This window comes from Mobula hypostoma, chromosome 9 (genome assembly GCF_963921235.1).
Source record: "Mobula hypostoma chromosome 9, sMobHyp1.1, whole genome shotgun sequence".
NCBI lineage: Eukaryota > Metazoa > Chordata > Chondrichthyes > Myliobatiformes > Myliobatidae > Mobula > Mobula hypostoma.
Genome location: NC_086105.1, coordinates 12,114,915 through 12,135,907, shown reverse-complemented (window position 1 = coordinate 12,135,907; position 20,993 = coordinate 12,114,915). Strand labels below are relative to the sequence as shown.

Here is a 20,993-nt window from a genome sequence, read left to right as displayed (position 1 = left end):
AAGCAGTTTGGACCCGGCAGCTGGTGTAGTGGCATCAGCACTGGACTTCGGGACGAAAGGTCCCGAGTTCGAATCCAGCCAGCTGGCTCCCCGGCACGTTTTCCATCTGTGCTGGGTTACGAGCTGGTGATCTCTCTGGAAACTCACCCGGCAGAAGGCAATGGCAAACCACTGCTGTAACTTGCCTCGTACGTGATTCCCCACTACGTCAGAGAGGCATGGAGGGAAATCGTCCGCTAACAGGTGAACCCCTGCATGTGAAGTACTTTTCCTTCCTTTCCTAAGCAGTTTAATGATCTTTCCTCTAAAATGACAGGCAAAGAACCAACGTGTTCTTTATCAATAATGGGAAACGTGATTTTGAAACTGTAGATTTTAAAGACAATTAATACAAATATTATTTTTCCCCAAAAGGCAGCTTTCTCAAGGTAGCAAATTGCCACCACTAAAGATCCAGATAATGATCATCTACATTTCTGCTAAATCTATCATTACCAATCCCAGAAACGTCTGCTGAGCTATCCATCTGTCTCTTTATTCTTCCTGGTAATACACCTTTAGGAATTATGCTAGAAAATCCTTGCTCAGACCACATACTTATTCTGATATCGTGGTACATATAGGTACCAATGACATAGGTAGGAAAAGGGATGAGGTCCTGAAAGGAGAATATAGGGAGCTAGGAAGGGAGTTGAGAAAAAGGACCTCAAAGGTAGTAATCTCGGGATTACTGCCTGTGCCACGCGACAGTGAGAGTAGGAATGCGATGAGGTGGAGGATAAATGCGTGGCTGAGGGATTGGAGCAGGGGGCAGGGATTCAAGTTTTTGGATCATTGGGACCTCTTTTGGCACAGGCGTGACCTGTACAAAAAGGACGGGTTACACTTGAATCCTAGGGGGACCAATACCCTGGCACGGAGATTAGCGGGGGCTACTGAGGTGACTTTAAACTAGAATGGTTGGGGGGTGGGAATCAAATTAAAGAGGCTAGGCGTGAGGAGGTTAGTTCACAACAGAGGGATGGGAACCAGTGCAGAGCGACAGAGGGGTGTAAAGTGAGGGTAGAAGCAAAAAATACAAAGGAGAAAAGTAAAAGTGGCAGGCCGACAAATCCAGGGCAAGCATTAAAAAGGGCCACTTTTCAACATAATTGTATAAGGGCTAAGAGAGTTGTAAAAGAGCGCCTGAAGGCTTTATGTGTCAATGCAAGGAGCATTCGTAATAAGGTGGATGAATTGAAAGTGCAGATTGTTATTAATCATTATGATATAGTTGGGATCACAGAGACATGGCTCCAGGGTGACCAGGGATGGGAGCTCAACGTTCAGGGATATTCAATATTCAGGAGGGATAGACATGAAGGAAGGGGAGGTGGGGTGGCGTTGCTGGTTAAAGTAGAGATTAACACAATAGAAAGGAAGGACATAAGCCGGGAAGATGTGGAATCGATATGGGTAGAGCTGCGTAACACTAAGGGGCAGAAAACCCTGGTGGGAGTTGTGTACAGGCCACCTAACAGTAGTAGTGAGGTCGGAGATGGTATTAAACAGGAAATTAGAAATGTGTGCAATAAAGGAACAGCAGTTATAATGGGTGACTTCAATCTACATGTAGACTGGGTGAACCAAATTGGTAAAGGTGCTGAGGAAGAGGATTTCTTGGAATGTATGCGGGATGGTTTTTTGAACCAACAGGTCGAGGAACCAACTGGAGAGCAGGCTATTCTGGACTGGGTTTTGAGCAATGAGGAAGGGTTAATTAGCGATCTTGTCGTGAGAGGCCCCTTGGGTAAGAGTGACCATAATATGGTGGAATTCTTCATTAAGATGGAGAGTGACATAGTTAATTCAGAAACAAAGGTTCTGAACTTAAAGAGGGGTAACTTTGAAGGTATGAGACGTGAATTAGCTAAGATAGACTGGCAAATGACACTAAAAAGGATTGACGGTGGATATGCAATGGCAAGCATTTAAAGGTTGCATGGATAAACTACAACAATTGTTCATCCCAGTTTGGCAAAAGAATAAATCAAGGAAGGTAGTGCACCCGTGGCTGACAAGAGAAATTAGGGATAGTATCAATTCCAAAGAAGAAGCATACAAATTAGCCAGAGAAAGTGGCTCACCTGAGGACTGGGAGAAATTCAGAGTTCAGCAGAGGAGGACAAAGGGCTTAATTAGGAAGGGGAAAAAAGATTATGAGAGAAAACTGGCAGGGAACATAAAAACAGACTGTAAAAGCTTTTATAGATATGTAAAAAGGAAAAGCCTGGTAAAGACAAATGTAGGTCCCCTGCAGACAGAAACAGGTGAATTGATTATGGGGAGCAAGGACATGGCAGACCAATTGAATAATTACTTTGGTTCTGTCTTCACTAAGGAGGACATAAATAATCTTCCTGAAATAGTAAGGGACAGAGGGTCCAGTGAGATGGAGGAACTGAGTGAAATACATGTTAGTAGGGAAGTGGTGTTAGGTAAATTGAAGGGATTGAAGGCAGAAAAATCCCCAGGGCCAGATGGTCTGCATCCTAGAGTGCTTAAGGAAGTAGCCCAAGAAATAGTGGATGCATTAGTGATAATTTTTCAAAACTCATTAGATTCTGGGCTAGTTCCTGAGGATTGGAGGGTAGCTAATGTAACCCCACTTTTTAAAAAAGGAGGGAGAGAGAAACGGGGGAATTATAGACCGGTTAATCTAACGTCGGTGGTGGGGAAACTGCTGGAGTCAGTTATCAAGGATGTGATAACAGCACATTTGGAAAGCGGAGAAATGATCGGACAAAGTCAGCATGGATTTGTGAAAGGAAAATCATGTCTGACGAATCTCATAGAATTTTTTGAGGATGTAACTAGTAGAGAGTGGATAGGGGAGAACCAGTGGATGCGGTATATTTGGATTTTCAAAAGGCTTTTGACAAGGTCCCACACAGGAGATTAGTGTGCAAACTTAAAGCACACGGTATTGGGGGTAAGGTATTGGTGTGGGTGGAGAATTGGTGAGCAGACAGGAAGCAAAGAGTGGGAATAAACGGGACCTTTTCAGAATGGCAGGCGGTGACTAGTGGGGTACCGCAAGGCTCAGTGCTGGGACCCCGGTTGTTTACAATATATATTAATGACTTGGATGAGGGAATTAAATGCAGCATCTTCAAGTTTGCGGATGACACGAAGCTGGGTGGCAGTGTTAGCAGTGAGGAGGATGCTAAGAGGATGCAGGGTGACTTGGATAGGTTGGGTGAGTGGGCAAATTCATGGCAGATGCAATTTAATGTGGATAAATGTGAAGTTATCCACTTTGGTGGCAAAAATAGGAAAACAGATTATTATCTGAATGGTGGCCGATTAGGAAAAGGGGAGGTGCAACGAGACCTGGGTGTCCTTATACACCAGTCATTGAAAGTGGGCATGCAGGTACAGCAGGCGGTGAAAAAGGCGAATGGTATGCTGGCATTTATAGCGCGAGGATTCGAGTACAGGAGCAGGGAGGTACTACTGCAGTTGTACAAGGCCTTGGTGAGACCACACCTGGAGTATTGTGTGCAGTTTTGGTCTCCTAATCTGAGGAAAGACATATTTGCCATAGAGGGAGTACAAAGAAGGTTCACCAGATTGATTCCTGGGATGGCAGGACTTTCATATGAAGAAAGACTGGATGAACTGGGCTTGTACTCGTTGGAATTTAGAAGATTGAGGGGGGATCTGATTGAAACGTATAAGATCCTAAAGGGATTGGACAGGCTAGATGCAGGAAGATTGTTCCTGATGTTGGGGAAGTCCAGAACGAGGGGCCACCGTTTGAGGATAGAGGGGAAGCCTTTTAGGACCGAGATTAGGAAAAACTTCTTCACACAGAGAGCGGTGAATCTGTGGAATTCTCTACCACAGGAAACTGTTGAGGCCAGTTCTTGGCTATATTTAAGAGGGAGTTAGATATGGCCCTTGTGGCTATGGGGGTCAGGGGGTATGGAGGGAAGGCTGGGGCGGGGTTCTGAGTTGGATGATCAGCCATGATCATAATAAATGGCGGTGCAGGCTCGAACGGCCGAATGGCCTACTCCTGCACCTATTTTCTATGTTTCTATGTTTCTATATATCTCACCATGAATGTTCAGGTTAACACCTATGACTGTTACGTTTCTCAGCCAAGTTGTCTCTTCCTATTAGGAAACTGTCTGCTGGTAGTCATTCATCGAGTTGTACAAGACTACCCTTCCTAATTTCACATTTTCTAGCCAATCACGTTTGTGGGGGAAAATATATTTGAAGTATTAGATGCTCTTCCACACCCTTGTGCCTCAGCCAATTAGGAAATGAAATATCAATCAATAAAACCAGACTCCTTTCCATTGATTCTGTCTACACTTCTCGCTGCCACAGAAAAATAAACAGCATAACCAAGAATCCCTCCCACTTAAGACATTCTCTCTTTTTGCCCCTTCCATCAGGCAGAAGAGATGCACAGTCAGTTCGAAAACATGCACCACTAGGCTTAAGGACTGTTTCGGTCCTGTTATAAGGCCCTTGAATGGACCTTTTGCATATTAGAGATGAACACTTGATATCATAGTCTACCTCAGCAGGGCCGTTGCACCTTAGTGCCTATCTGCACAACAATCCCTCTGTCACTGTAACTCTATAATCTGTATTCTGTTATTACCTTTCCCTTGTAATACCTGAATGCACCTACATTTTGAAATGATTTGTATGGATGGCACAGAAAACTAAGATTTTTCACTGTATCTTGGCATATGTGACAATAATAAGTCAATTCAATTCACCTAAAATCTCAGCTCCCATTGTCCTTATCCCCACCTCCCCCTTCCTCCATCTCCCCCTCCAATTTTTACCAAGGTCTATGGAATATGGCAATTGTCCCGTATCGGACTGCAAAGCACTCCAGTGGGTGGTGAAAACTGCCCAGCGGAATATCGGCACCCACTTGCCCACCATTGAGAACATCTACCATAAACGCTGCCCGGGCAGGGTGAAAAGCATTATCAAGGATGCATCTCACCCTAACCATGGACTTTTTACTTTCCTGCCATCCGGTAGGCACTACAGGAGCCTCCGCTCCCGCACCAGCAGGCTCAGGAAGAGCTTCTTCCCTGAGGCTGTGACCCTGCTGAACCTCACATCACACCGCTAAGCAGTATTGCACCCATATTGTACTGTCTCAGTACTTTTATATTTGTGTGCTGTAGTACTTACTTTTTATTTGCAGTTATTTTGTAAATAACATTACTCTTTGCATTTCTGGTCAGATGCTAACAGCATTTCATTGGCTTTGCATCTGTACTTGGCACAATGACAATAAAGTTGAATCTAATCTAAGAAAGCATTCTCTGTTGCTGTATAGTGACTTGGTACAGCAACTCTTCTGCATGTGACCTCAAAAAAACAGCAGAGTTGTGGACTGCACATCACAGGAACGAACCTCCGCCTGTGGACTCTGTACTTCTTTCTGCCTCAGTAAAGCAGCCAGCATAATCAACGATCCCACCCTTCCCGGACATTCCCTCGTTTCTCCTCTCCCATTCAGCAGAAGATATTCCTCCAGGTACTGTACCTGGAGAAGGTTCCTCTGGGTGCTCTTGTTTCCTCCCACAATCCAGAAGATACCGGTTGGTAGATTAATTAGTCATTGTAAATTGTCCTGTGTTTAGGCTAGGGTTAAGTCGGGCATTGCTGGGTGGCAAGTTCAAAGGGCCAGAACAGCCTATTCCACACTATGTCTCAATAAATAAGTAAAAATATAAAGTAAGATACAAAAGCTGAAAGGCATGTATTACCGGGCTCAGGGGTGGTGTTGTTGAGCCTGGTGGTACATGCCTACAGGTTTTGTATCCCACTGTTTTCAGTCTCCTGAGTGGACCTCTTGTATGATAAGATGAGTTCTTGGCCTCACAACCTACCTCGCTACGATCTTCTACTTTTATCATTTACCTGCACTGCAATTTTTTGGTAGCTTTTACATTTTATCCTATATTGTTATTGCTTCATCTTATTCTAGCTCAGCTGGCACGTGGCCAAGTGGTTAAGGCGTTCGCCTAGTGATCTAAAGGTCGCTAGTTCGAGCCTTGGCTGAGGCAACGTGTTGTGTCCTTGAGCAAGGCACTTAATCACACAGTGCTCTACGATGACACTGGTGTCAAGCTGTACGAGTCCTAATGCCCTTCCCTTGGACAACATCGGTGACGTGGAGAGGGGAGACTTGCAGCACAGGCAACTGCCGGTCTTCCATACAACCTTGCCCAGGCCTGCGTCCTGGAAACCTTCCAAGGTGCAAATCCATGGTCTCACAAGACTAACAGATGCCTATTATTCTAGCTCAATGCACTGTGTAATGATTTGATCTGTAAAAAACAGAATGCAAGACAAGCTTTTCACTGTATCTTGGTATATGTGACAGTAATAAACTAAACCAATATCAATCTCTTTATGATTTCCAGAACTTCAAGTACAGTTCTTTTCTCTGCCGTACTTGACTAAACCAACTGAGGGTAGCAGGTGGTAGCCTGTCCTAGCATGTAAAGTCAGCTCTGGCAGTCGGGGCAGATGAGATTAGTAGAAAGATCCAACAGTCAGGAAGGTAGTTCTGCAAGCCTAGGTGAAGAGTGAAGGGCCTGACGAGGCATAGAACAAGTCATGGCCATCCACTGCCACCTCAGTTGTGTTGGTACCATTGGATATGGACCCAGTGCAAAAGCTTTTCCTCTTTAGAAACTCTGCCGCACTGGTTTCAAACAGTCATCATTGGATATGACAGACAACCAATTACTATCTCTAATGTTCAAAATTCAGAGACACCAGTATCAACAGACTAAATTAATGCTGGTGGAAAATACCATCTGTATGTGCCACTTCAAGCAGTCTTGAGCAAAAGTCTTAGGCACATATACAGTTATTTTCCAGGGTGCCTAAATTTTTTGCACAATACTGTAGTAACTTTACAATTTTGCACTGTACTGCTGCTACAAAAAAAAAACAAATTTCACGACACATGTGAGTGATGATAAACCTGATTCTGATATTGGTCTCTATTCGTGGACTGAGAGTGGGAAGGGGGCAGGGAGAAGAAGGAAATTGTGGTTGGGAAAAGGGGAAGTGAAAGGGGAGGGAGCAGGAAGCACCAGAGTCATTCTGTAATGGTCAATAAACTGATTGCTTGCAATCAAATGACCTTGCCTGGTGTCTCAGGGCTGGGTGTGTCTGCACCTGCACCGCCCCCACAACACTCCTTCTCTGCCACCTGTCCAGCACCCCTCCCATGGCGCTCCACCCTCACTATTTCCAACATCCTTTGCTCCACTTGTTCTCTGCTCCACACTGACAAGTACAGAACTGTGCAAAAGTCTTAGCTATATATATGTACCTAAAACCTTTGCACAATACTGTCGTTCAAAGCAAGCTTCTTCATGTAACATACATGTAATGTATCCACAAGGGGATTCTGACTCCAATGCTAAAGCCTCTCCCTGATTTAGTTTCCCAAATGTGGCATAGTTTAGAAGAGAAGAGACAGAAGTAAAAAAAATGCTCAGTGGCATTAAGGGAAAGAGCTAGATCCCATTGAGGGAGTGAAAGAGAGCTAAAGATATGACAGCTGACATTGTTGTGGATGGAAGGACAGCTTCTCTGTTTGTCCCTTAATTCCAGCAGAACAACCAATTACCTTTGGTTGTCATGGTGACAGTTGGGCACCAATGTGAAAATAGCCAACTGCTTATAGGCTGCCTACAACTTAATCTGCCAAGGCAAAGAGCAAGGATTTTATGGCAAAATCTAAAACGTGTGAGGGTCAAACTGAGCAGAAGATTTCAACCATGGCAATTTTGACTAGCGGCAGGCATCTTGAAGCCCTTAAGGCTATGCATTCTAATGATACCAAAACATCATGAATTTGAATTTCTTCCCGATTTTCCCTACTGGAATTAATGATCCCTTGAGGTCATCCTATGATGAAATTCTCCTAACTTGTACTCTCAATGGTGTGTGGATAGTTTAGGTAACCAACATTGCAATGCTGCTTGACTTAAGAATGGCATTGAGCTGTACTCACTTGAATGTTTTAATTACTCCGGCCTGATTCTATTTAGAATCCACAGCCGTAAATTGGAGGTCATGGAGCCTGAAACTATCTCGCCCTTATTCTGATCCCTTCACATACTTAGGGACCAGAATGGGGCTAAGATAGATACAATTGGCATCAGGAGGCACCAAGGTGCTCTATCATAAGTGGGCAAGGGAAGGGAGTAACATCTGTGGAAAATGGATAGAGAAATAACCATTCAAGTTGAGAGAACTCTCTTATGGAGGAATGGGTCTAAAGAGATGTTTAAGACCATAAGAGATAGCAGCAGAATTAGGCCATTCAGCCCATTGAGTCTGGTCCACCATTTTCATCAGGGCTGATCCACTTTCCCTTTCAACCTCCTTAAGGTCTTATGGAGGGAAAGGTCTATGCAGAGTGGAATTACATCTCGACTCAGAGGATCAAAGCTCTAGCCAGGTTTAAAACATTTCTTTCTGGCACTGTTTTGTTAGAGTCTGAAACAATAAGTTAGCAGTAAAATCTGTATGTAAGCTTTATCCTTATTTAAACTCTAACAGATATGTGAACCGCCAAGCAGGTGATGGCAAAAAAATGAGATATAACACAAGCCCAAACATTACATTGCTCAAAAAGCTCCACCTGATTTTGTTCATACTCAAATCATGAATACACCATCAACTCGGCAGAGCAACGATGAAAAGTGTTTGAACAGCAAGTTTTTGTTTGCTCGGAAAAGAGTGAACTAGCTCAGCAGCTTCGCTTAGTTTGTTCAAGCTGAGAGTACTTCAGCTGAAAATTAAAGTGCAAACTTTGGATATACATTGCGTAGACATTGCTTCTCACTCAGGGATACCCAGAAAACTGTGGGTATTTCCTTTCGCGGATTAAAGCATCCATTAATCGCCGATTGAAGCATCAAGGGAGATTGAAACATCAAGGTGAATGCAGAAGGTGAGGGAGGGCTCAGTGACAACTGCCTGCCTTTTGATCACTGATGGGTTCCCTCTGCTGCCAGAAAGGGAGACTGTGTGCGCAGTGGGTAGGCCACTGTGTTCGAGTGGTCTCTCTCTCTCTCTTTCAATGGTGTTGGGGGATGTTACCGAGGTTCTGCATTTATGGATTGGACTATGGACTATGGATGTTTTAAATCTTATGGTTTTTATATTCTGTGTTTCACCCATTCTTTCTCTTGGGTTTTTTTTGTGCGGGATGAGGAGGATTTGGGCATAGATGTTCTTGTTGTGTTTTGTTTGGTGGAGTGGGGTTTGGGGGTTGATGTTCTTGTTAGCATTCTATTTTGTATGGGAGGGTGAGTTTGATGTTTATCTTTGAATGATTTCCATGCTTTTCTTTGTTTCATGGCTATCTGGAGAAGATGAATCTCAGAGTTGCATTGATACTTTGATAATAAATTAGCCTTTGAACCTTTCCTTGCTTCAAATTTTGACAAATCCTTTCCTCCTACATTTGCTGCTCAACCCTTCGATTTCCCCCAGTAGATTGTTTGCTGCGTGATTTACATTCAACTTTGCTAAATGCATGGTATGGAATTACAATGGACAACAGAGATTTGGTTCCTGAATACTTTTGGATGTATCTTATCGATCTTGGGCTGCTGATCATGAAAATCAGTATGAAATTTCCCTATTGTGCACCATTTTTAAAAAATCTCCTATATTTGTTATTCTAACTCATAATTCAAGTCAGAGTAATTGATACCAAGATTAAGAAAGGCATCTTTGTTGGTCCACAAATCAAACTGGATATCAATGACAGGCAATTCAAGGAACTTCTAGTGGGACTGGAGAAAATTGCATGGAAGGCATTCAAGGATGCTGCTGAAAATTTTCTTGGCAATTACAGAGCGGCAAACTAGGTGTAGCTGGTTGGCAACATGCTTCAAGCATACAAAACCATGAAGTGCAACATGTCACTAAAGATTCATTTTTTGCATTCCCATTTAGACCTCTTTTCTGCAAATCTTAGCCCTGTCAGTGACGAGCATGGTGAAAGGTTTCACCAGGACATTGTGGTCATGGAGAAACTGAATCAGGGCAACTGGAACCTAAAGCAAAATTTATCACCAAAACATTTTTAGCTGAGTTGAACGATTGCAAACCGTCAGCGCTATTTTGCAATTAAACACATTGTATTCAATAAAAGCTACATTTTTGTTTCTCTAAGTTCCTACATTATACAAGTAGTCTGCAATTATATTTGTGTTCAGCTTCTAGCGGTCTATCCTAAACAAAAAGAAATCCTGAGGAAGCAGGACTTTTCAAAAAAATGTGTTGTCCACTGCAATGTACCCTGCCTCTGAAATTCATTCCACTGACTTTATGACATGAATTTCAGAGCAATATCAGAAGACATTAATGTTACTTCGTGATGTATTTATTGATAAAGACAGTGGTTAAATAAATCTTTTAAGTTGACGGTATATAATTTAAGAAACAGTGATAACAAACGGGGACACTTAAACAGGTGGCAATCAGTTTTGAATACACTTCATTTTATTGCTGAAAGTTTGTATTGCTACCTTTTAAGGGCTGCGATCATCCAATTTCCAGACTAAATAATGTATTCAACAGCTAGAACAAAGAGCACAACGAATGTAATCCTTTGATTTGACATCGGTTGAATGAGCTCTCACTCCACATACACTATTCAAACTCTTCCCTTCTGCTTGATAACAAATACACATTATCATTCATATTTAAAAATGTGTTTAGAAAATAAGTATGTTGGCTAACTGTAAAATAGCCAAAATTAAAGATAATGACCTTACTAAAGATATTCATGACAGGTAATGATAACAAAACCACCAACCTTTCCAGAGGATTGAATGCCTTTGATCATGGCAAGACACACCATAAACCAAGCAATGAATAGGCAAATACTCATCTTCCAGTTCAGGCCCGCACTCTCAGAAATGGAGTCAGATATGTCCAGCGCTTCTCTGTACCAAAAGTAGGTTGTGGCGGAACTCTTTTCACATTCAGGAACAACAACTGAGACAAACAGAAGGACATCACTTTATTTCCATCACTGAGTGCAATATGTGAGTCATAGACATAGGATGAATCAAAAAGATTGCAAATGCTGACACTCTAAAACAAAAGAAGAAAATTCTCGAAGAAATCAGGAGGCCAGGTTGCATCTGTGGTATGCGAAAAAACCAACATTTCAGGTGAGGGACCGTTCATCAGATCTAAAAAGGACTCAAAACAAGCTTATAAAGCTGCAGGAAGGGTGAGAGTGTTTGTCTCTTGGTGTAAAACTCTGGGTAACCATGGGGATAATCTGTAAACAAGGTGTTCTGCTCAGTGCGTGAAGGGGAGTAGTTTGAGTTGAGAACATTACAGGAGGCCATAGACAATTGAGAGTGGGATGAGGAGTTAAAATGGCAGACAATGGAAGCTCTGGTTCACCTGGTACACTCAACATGGAAGCTCCTATCTCAATCTGCATTGGTTTCTCCGATGTAGAAGAGTCCACATTGTGAGCAGTAAATGCAGCCCACAACATTAGTAGTTTAATTTGCTTACTGAGATACAGCGCGGAATAGGCCCTTCTGGAGCCTCGAGCCACACCACCCAGCAATCTCCTGATCTAATCACAGGACAACATTACAATAACCAATTAACTAACCAACCAGTACACCCATGCAGTCACAGGGAGAAATACAAGCTCCTTTCAGACAGCAGTGGGAATTGAACCTGGGTCACTGGTAATGTAAAGCGTTATGCTAACCACTACACTACCATACCACCAAGGGGCACTGGTAAATGTGTAAGTGAATCTCCTGCTTCACCAGGAAACACTGCCTGGCCCCTGGACACTGGAAGGAAAGAGGTGGAAGGTCAAGGATCCCGTTCCTACTCTGATCTATCAGTCTGTGACCTCTCTACCGTCATTGTGAGAGCCAATATAAGCTTGAGGAACAACACCTCATCTTCCACCCGGATACAATGCAGCCTTCTGGAATCAATATTAGATTCTGCAACAACAAACAATCTGCTGGAAGGACTCAGTGGATGAAGCAGTATCATTGGGAGGAAAGAAAGTGTCAACAGTCCAGGTCAAAACCATTCTGGTGCTGGGTTCTGACTGAAATATCGACCATTCCTTTCCTTCCACAGAGACAACTTCACACAGCAGGTTATTTGTTGCTCCAGATTCCAACATCTACAGTTCTGTGTCTCTCCAGTGAATTCTTCAACTTCCGCTAACTTTATTTCTTGGTCTACATCAGTCATATATTTGCAACTTTAGCCCAGCGTGTTTCACGTTTCCTTCCTTTGCTTCTCTCTGGAGTGGAGACTATGTCCAGTCTGACCTGCTGAGGTAGTCCCCTTACCCTGTACTTTGCAACCCCCATATTCTTTTGTCTATGTTCTTCCCCTCTAGCTATTCCCATACACTCACGGACGAGATAACCTTATGCCCCTGGTCAGCCTGGTTTTAGTTTATAAGAGACATCCCTCTGCCATTCTTCCTGCAGCTTTACAAACTTCTGACATTTAATTTTCAGCTCTGGCGAAGGGCCTCTGATCTGAAACATTGACTCTGCTTCTCTTCCCACAGATTCAGCCAGACCTGCTGAGTATTTCCAGCATTTTTGAATTTTATTTTACATGTGCACAACATCGTTGTATACTCACAGGTCTGGGTCCCATTCTTTTCCAACGGGCACTGATCCCAGGGCAGTGGGTGCTGGAAGGACTTGGAGAAATAAAATAAGCTCCAACCAATAATAACATTGTAGTAAAGAGCTACAAAGAAGCACACCTAAAATAAACAAAAGATATATTTTACATTGCTTTTCTTGGATTAAATATATGATGCCATAGTACAGGCTTCATAGATAGTTAGATACATAGATACTTTATTGATTCCAAAGGAAATTACACTGTCACAGTAGCATTACAAGTGCACAGATATAAATATTAGAAGTAGAAGGAATATAAAATAGGTTACCTCAGTCTAACAGGAGAGGGAGGACGTCATCACTTTCCCAACTAAAGGTTGACTCACCATAGAGCCTAATGACTGTGGCTAAGAATGACCTCATATAACGCGCAGTTGTCTTAGTCTATTACTAAAAGTGCTCCTCTGTTCAGCCAAGGTGGATGAGAAATAATAAAATTTTTAACCTGCAAATTATGTTATGAACTTGGTAGGGTTAACCATGCCAGTCAAGTCAAAGGGTAGAAGCCAGATTAAGTGTGGTCTATCGGTCCTCCAAGTTGTCAGGGCTAACAACTCTGAATGGTGAAACAACATTGTGGCAGAAACCGCAGTGAAGAATCCTTCTACATCTGAGTGTGACGGTATTCTTGAGTCTGCACCCGGGACTTGCATGACTGACAGTACTGAAAACTGAGAGGAAGCTACTGACATGATGAAGGAAGTCCTAAACACGGCCAGAGATGGAGGACTTTCATTGCTGCCCTAAATGCCAGCAGCATAACGGGCAGTAGAGAGAGAGTAGTTTGCGAACGTGTAATGTATTCACATCATATTTCCTTTGCTGAGGACTTCGCGCTTGTTAATTTGAAGTTCAGAAGTTAAGCTTATGACTAAATATTCTATAGTTTGCCAGTATCCTACAGCATTTTTTTTTCTCTGTGAAGTTTGTCTTTAAGACTTCACCATAAATCATTGGGAGATTATCCACTACAGTATCTTGGTGCAAAAGCATTAAATAAAACTACATTGTTTAATTAATGATTAGTTATTAAAGAAAATCTACTTTAAATGGGAGTGATCTTTTATTACAATCATAATAAAAAATGTGTTTTTAGTAAAACTGCATCGATTTAAAATGCAACAATCTAATCAAGTACAGAATTCATGTTCTCTACAACTCATGTTCTCAATATTATTTCTGACTTATTTATCTACTAAACAATGTAATCCATTTTTTTGTACTTGTACATTTTTTTGACTTGTGCACGTATATTGTGTTTGTGTAGTTTTTTCTATTGATTCTATTGTGTTTCTTTGTATTTACCGTGAATGCTCAAACAAAAATGAATCTCCGGATAGTATCTAGTGACATATACTGTATGTACTTTGATAATAAACTTACTATGAATTTTTGAAGATTTGAAAGTAATTGACCACGTGAAAGTCAAAAAGAAATGTGCCAACATCGAAGGCATTGTGCACATTATACATAAGGAGCAATTAACAGATACAAGTACCAATACTACTTCAAAAGCAAGCTGTTTTCTTGCATTACTATGTACTGTATTTGGGGGCACATTTATCATACTTCCTGTTCTGAGCAAATTTCTGCTTCATTCTTAAAAATGATTTCTGAACTTCAACAATCTTTCTGAACTTCAAAAATCACCAAGGGTAATTTCTGATTGATTTCAGGAGATGCAAATTTCAGGAGAATTAATCTCTAATTATTAATTTTAGAGTCTTGTTTGAAGGGGTGTCAATTCTTTACGTCACAAATTCTAACAAGCAAAAAGAAGGCAAGAAAGAAGCTGGGTCCATGAAATAACAGTCAAAATTACAAATTTTGCCTCTTGTGTAGTTGTACCCAATGATCTGCTGACTCCATTACCTTCTCTGATATGGCTTTTGACACATCAGAGGCCATTGGCATGTTTCATTCAGTACCCAGTATTTAGATTCATCCTGCCCACACCACTGGCCTAGGGCTTCCTGATACATCAAATTACTTGATATTCTCTCCCCACCAAATTCCCCAGCTGATTAACTGGAAAATCTGACTGGCATGCAGGCTGGAAATGTGTTTAACACAGGTTAAGAAAGCAGCATCAATTAATGTCTCCAGCATATTCAGGAAATACACATTCTGAGCTTGTCATCCCAAAAAATACAATTGGTGCTCCTCCATCCACTGGGTCTCCAAAGGTGGGAACTGGAGTATGAACAAGATGGCTACAGGACCTCACACAAAATGTTGGAGGAACTCAGCAGGTCAGGCAGCATCTATGGAAAGGAATAAACCGTCAACGTTTGGGGCTGAGACCCTTTGTCAGCGCTCACGAAGTCCTCTCCAGCATTTTGTGTGCGTTGCCTTGGATTTCCTGCATCTGCAGATGTTCTCCTGTTTGTGGCTACAAGACTTGCTAGAAGTGGAGTGTGTCCTAGATATGAGTGGAATGGGAGGTTTATGGTGATATTATTTCAGTGCAAAGCATAAGCTTAGGATATTTACTGGAATTACATTATCAGACACAGAATCTGCAGGCCCACCCACCTGTGGTGGTCTAAGAGACCCATTTTGGACTCATCTGCCACTGAAGTGATGTGGAAGCAAACTACCCATGAGTAGAATGGATTGTGTAAGAAGAATATGTGCTATAAAATATCAATTAGGTGCCAACAAAACAACCTGTAGTAACTTGCCCCTGCTTTTCATCATGTTCCCACATGTGACTTGGAACTCAGCCTGAAATTCTTTAAAGCACTGTCCATATAGAAATGCTGTACATGCCCTTGCCAATCTGCTCCTCGTTGGATTAGAAGCAGGGAGAGGGAACCACTGCAGGTCATTAGGTGGGACATACTGGAGCATCAATTCTCAGTGCTGATTTCAACTAGGGAATGTGGCTACACCAGCGGCTGAGAGACGCAGGGCTGTCAGATCAGTTCCCTGGGCTTCACATGCTCCGTGCGAATGGGACCATTAGCAAGATTGCAAGTTTCAGCTTGAAGCTACAAATTGGCAGGTCTGGGAACCAGTATGTATGTCAGATGGAAAGAATAAAGTCTTGAAAAACTATGGTTTCAAAATAAAGATGTGGAAGCAAGATAATGTGAGAATTATTGTTAACTTCCTACATTTCTCATATACGTTTGGTAGACTACAAATAGCCAGCCAGTGATGGTTCATTCAGTGGAGTGACAGAACTGCCTTAAATTGCCATTAACAGCTTGCCCATAGAATAAAGCACAGACTATGCCAAATTTGGATTAGTTTCTGATCCTGTTGTGTAACAATCCTGGTAAACTGAACAGACCATGAGACATAGGAGCAGAATTAGGCCATTTGGCCCATTGAGTCTGCTGCACCATTCTATGGCCGATTTATTATCCCCCTCAACCCCATTCTCCTGTGTTCTCCCTTAACTAAAAGTGTGGGAAGTAAAGGACTCCTCCCATCCCTAGAGGATTAAAGAGTGAAATTAAATAGTGTCTTGAGGTTCTGGGAAGAATCGAAGAGGAAGTGTAATTGTATTTGTTTACTTGTTCTTCATCATTATTATGTGCCGTGCCAAGAAGAATTCTTGGCAAATTTTTCTACAGTAGTGGTTTGCCATTGCCTTCTTCTGGGCAGTGTCTTGGTGACCCCAGTCATTATCAATACTCTTCAGAGATTGTCTGCCTAGCGTCAGTGGTCGCATAACCAGGACTTGTGATATGCACCCGCTGCTCGTACGACCATCCACCACCTGCTCCCGTGTCTTCACGTGACCCTGGTCGGGGGTGGGGGAGCTAAGCAGGTGCTACACCTTGCCCAGGGTGACCTAGTGGAGGGAAGGAGTGCCTTTCTCCTCCTTTGGTCGAGACGTATCACCACACTGCTTACTTGTTATTGCCTGTTACTAGCCGCTATTAAATACCCTCTGTCCTGTTTATAACCATATGGTTGAAACTATGATTGAAATGTATGGTGCAGTGCTTACTCCCAGTAAGCTTTGTTTCACAGAACAATCTTTTTGATTTCTAGATTGTGTCAAGGTTTTTCCCGTATTCAAATAGTAAACTAGCAAAACAACGCAGGGCATATTTCATAATAATTTGTATGGAATTATGGTACTTTACCAAATTGCCTACATATATTGTTAATGGGGGTCAATGTTGGCAGAAATATTGCTGAAGAAGCCTTAGACTTAAACCGTAAACCATGGTTTTACTTTTGGGCAGTTTCATCAGTATACTCATATTTTTATTGTATTTCACATTTCATTTCTGGAAGAGCAAGACTCAAAAATGTTGCTTCCTGAGACAGTATTATTTCGGGCTGCTACTTCTTTACAGCCATTTGCTTTTACCATTTGAATAATTTATGTTGGAAGGCCAAAGATTGCAAACCAGCATTTCCACTGACCTGACCCTGAATAACCATAAGAAATTGCTTCTACCACTTTGTACAATGATCTGATTGCCAGACTAGAGCTCGCAAAGCTAATAAACGCACAAAGTGGCTTCAATTACTGTTTAGAATGATCCATAATTGTGAGCAACTATGAACATTGTTGTTTCATCTAACAAGTTCAGAGGGGAGAAGCCATGAAAGAATGAAGCTGTGTTTTGACTTACACGTATACTTCAACAATATGCTAGAATGGTTTAAAACATCGTGGTGTTAATCGCTCCTTTCATTTGCGAATGCTCACATGATTGGATCTTGAAGAAAGAACTTCTGTCTATTTACATAAATGGGGGGGGGGGTTAGAAAGATTTCCCCAGGCATTGTTAACACACGCTTCAAGTGTTTGCATAGAAAAGAAACAGCAGTTTTTGAAAGATTCAACATACAACACAGCTGGAAAATCCTATTCCACCCAGTCTTGGGCTGATGTAGTTCCACACACCGATACTGCCTCGCCTGATTCTCTGGCCCACCGCAAGTTCCAGGAAAAAGAGAGGGATGCCAATAACAAGGAGCAAAATCAAATATGGCACGAGGTAGGCACCTGCGGAAAGACAATGTAGATTTGAAAACCTACTGTTGGCATCGTTATTGCAGGTCAGATTTAGCGGACATTTTTATCCAACTTCCAAAGAATGACAGATTTATTTTTGAAATGTATCGATGCCAATTCATTAAATTTCAGATATTCTGTTCAAATTGACTGAGATTTATTCAGTTAGGACTAATCACTTTATTCCACATTTTCCTCATTAAAAATAATTGAATTTAATGCACTGCTATTTAATGTGACATGAATCCCTTTAATTATGTGCGTAACAATTCGTGAATGTGCAAATAAGTCTCAGGGTGCAATACAGAGAAATCAAATCACAATGAATTGTATGCCTGTCTATTGGATGTGAGGTCCATGATGAACTTATTAGCATTAGGAATTAACATAAAACACAAAAATCAGACAATACATGAATTGATTCTATTAAATTATCCAATAATAATTATGAACATGAAAAGCTGATAGTGATTCTCCAAATTATTAAGAAACCAGCCAATTATAAGGAAAAAAAAATTCTAAATGTAAAACAAAGTGATGCTGGTAATTGTAAAGTTTTGAAACTTATTTTTCAGCCCAGATCACCAGCAGTCAGGGTTGCTCACCATGGCATCTGACTGGCAACTAAAAGTCGATTTTGGCAAGAAACTATAAGTACCCTGACTTCCTCATTCCTGAGGCCTGACATGGTCATTCTGTCAGAAACTGTGGTAATGGTAGAACAGGCAATTCCTTGGGAAGACTGGAGTGAGGGGGCTTTTGAGTGTAAGAAAGTCAAATACCAGAAGATGATAGAGCAGTGTCAGAGACTGAGGTGGAGGGCATGATGGGAGCCTATCGATGTGGGGTGCAGAGGTTCTGCTGACTGCTCGCTCTGCAGAACCCACTCTCTCCTTGGCATTGTGGAGGCTACTAAGAAAAAGAGCCATCAGGACTGTCACAGAGACTGCTGAGCGAGCCTCCAGATGGCTATGGATCAAGAGGTGTGACCCATGGGCCGGTGCTGCTGGGACACAATCCACAGACTGATCAGCCCTGACTGGGTTGCCTGGGCGACAATGTCTGATATTGAAAGACCCAAAACATCCGATGACTCAAGGTTAAGTCACTGATGATGTGTCCCAGCGCATCCTAGGATGCATCTCGGCATCTTAAATCTAACCTTGCCTCCTTTAAGAATTTTATTAACATTATGGTTGATTAGCTATAAACAGATCGTGGTCATGACCACAGTGTGTTCTTACCTCCACCATTTTTCTGACATAAGTATGGAAACCTCCATACGTTGCCTAAACCAACAGAGAATCCAACTTGTGCCAGAATGTACTGAAGTTTATTACTCCAGGCAGGCCTTTCATCATCAGTATCAAATCCTTCTTCAATGTCCACGTCTTTGTCAGCAGGCGAATCATCTACATATAACGCACTCTTTTTAAACTGGTTATCATTCATATCCTCATTCGAAAGAAGATCTTTGACGGACTCTGTGACATCTTCATCCAGTTCCCTCTTTGCAACTTTGCTATTTTTAGGCATTGGAAAAACCGGGCTGCAAATTCTGTAACGCTCTACAAATGTCCAGCAAAACTTCCAGCCACGAGTAACTCAATGTCAGGCAGGTAAGGGAGGAGCCCAACCAACAAATTACTGGAGGTCTCTGGTGAATCTGCAGTGAGTCTGATGAAATATTCTACGTTTCAAATCTGTTGGGAAAGAGCATTTAATTTTGCTCGTCAGAACAGCAAAATTTGAGGCTGTAGTTGCACTAACATTTTCAAGGTGTATCATTTTATATATAATTAATTCCTATTATTATTATTGTTGTTATTAGTATTCATGAAATTAGCTGCAAAGTAAAAACAGTGAACATTTCTTCCCCACCATTTCTTTTCAGATATTCAAGATGGTAAACTGAAGTTGAGCTAAGGGGCAAAGGCAGAGGAAAATAACTTATGGTAATGGACCAAAAGCATTCATGAAACATGACTATAAAGGCAGCTTATAATTTGGCAAAAATTATGAACCCCAGAAGGACCACTGAAAGCTCCATTCCAAATGGCAGACTGGAGAAAAGCAGGCAAAAAATGGAAAATTCACATTCCGTCCCATTACTCATTTTGAGTAATCTAAGTTTATTGATATAAGAAGATAATCTCCACAAAATAAATATATCACCAATTAGTGACCAGCTGCATTTATCATAGAATCAGAATCTGGTTTAATATGTCCTGAAATGTGTTGTTTTTGCATAGCAGTACATAATAAAAACTGTATTACAGTAAGTATATATTTAATTTAACTTTTTAAAAATATATAAGTAGTGCAAAAAAGCAGTAAGATAGTGTTGGTGGGTTCAATGTCCATTCAGAAATCTGACAGCAGAGGGGAAGAAGCTGTCCCTGAACAGATATTCCTGATAGATGTAAATATCTAGAATGACATGGGTCTCAGAAATTTGCATTCAATTTAGTGTGCAAGTGATCAAATTCTGATTATAAGGAACATTCGAAAAGTTTAATATTGATAAAATGAGGGTGAGTATTGGTTGCCTATTTTATGGAGAAGAGGTTTCTGTTCTTCTCATAAATATCAACTGTATTTACCTGAAAAAAAAAGTCTGATCAAGGCAACTTCAGGAAAACAAATAAAACAGATATTTTGGAACAATCTAAATAAAGGACATTGTTTTGCTTGCACAATAAGATAGCACAGCTGTGGTGTGTGGGTAAAATTATGATCATTTCTCAATAATTTCTGTTTAGGAACTGTATGGAAAGATAAGCATCAGAATTAGTTGTTGCAGTCAAAAAACTTACAATTGTAACAACGGAAGAAAATAAAAGAGCTGTATTGTGTAACACTGCAGGCGTAGAAAATTCTGGGCAAATTACCTCAAAGTTACAAAAAATAGAACTTGCTAACTCAGTGAACTACAATATTTATAAATAAATTCTTTTTACAAGTTATGTACAAGACTTGTTTCACTTAGCATCTGAAGGATGGGATAATTCCACTATGTCAAAGACTTTTTCAAAGGGACAAAGTAACAAGGTTCCTAATAAATGGATGGATAAACTTAGGTTGCATTCTCCAGAGTCGCAGAGGGTGAGGGGAGGTTTATAAAATTTTGAGATTCACAGATAGAGTAGACTGCCAGTATACTTTTATCCAGAGTTGAAATGTCCAATCCGAGAGGGGAAGCCTTTAAGATAAGAGGGGGGAAGTTCAAAGCAGATGTG

The 20,993-nt window shown here is 41.4% G+C and overlaps 1 protein-coding gene across 3 annotated transcripts in view; it reads right to left on the bottom strand.

Moving 5' to 3' along the window:
* Positions 1 to 20,993, bottom strand: part of slc6a15 (solute carrier family 6 member 15) — a 72,433-nt gene that overhangs the window by 26,371 nt on the left and 25,069 nt on the right. For all 3 annotated transcript variants that reach the window (XM_063057739.1, XM_063057737.1, XM_063057738.1), the window contains exons 2-5: positions 18,999 to 19,457; positions 17,588 to 17,745; positions 12,721 to 12,847; positions 10,886 to 11,067 (exon numbers count right to left, since the gene is read on the bottom strand). In XM_063057739.1, coding sequence (XP_062913809.1) covers positions 10,886 to 11,067; positions 12,721 to 12,847; positions 17,588 to 17,745; positions 18,999 to 19,290 — 759 coding nt within the window. In that variant the 5' untranslated portion in view covers positions 19,291 to 19,457. The remainder of the gene's footprint in view (positions 1 to 10,885; positions 11,068 to 12,720; positions 12,848 to 17,587; positions 17,746 to 18,998; positions 19,458 to 20,993) is intronic.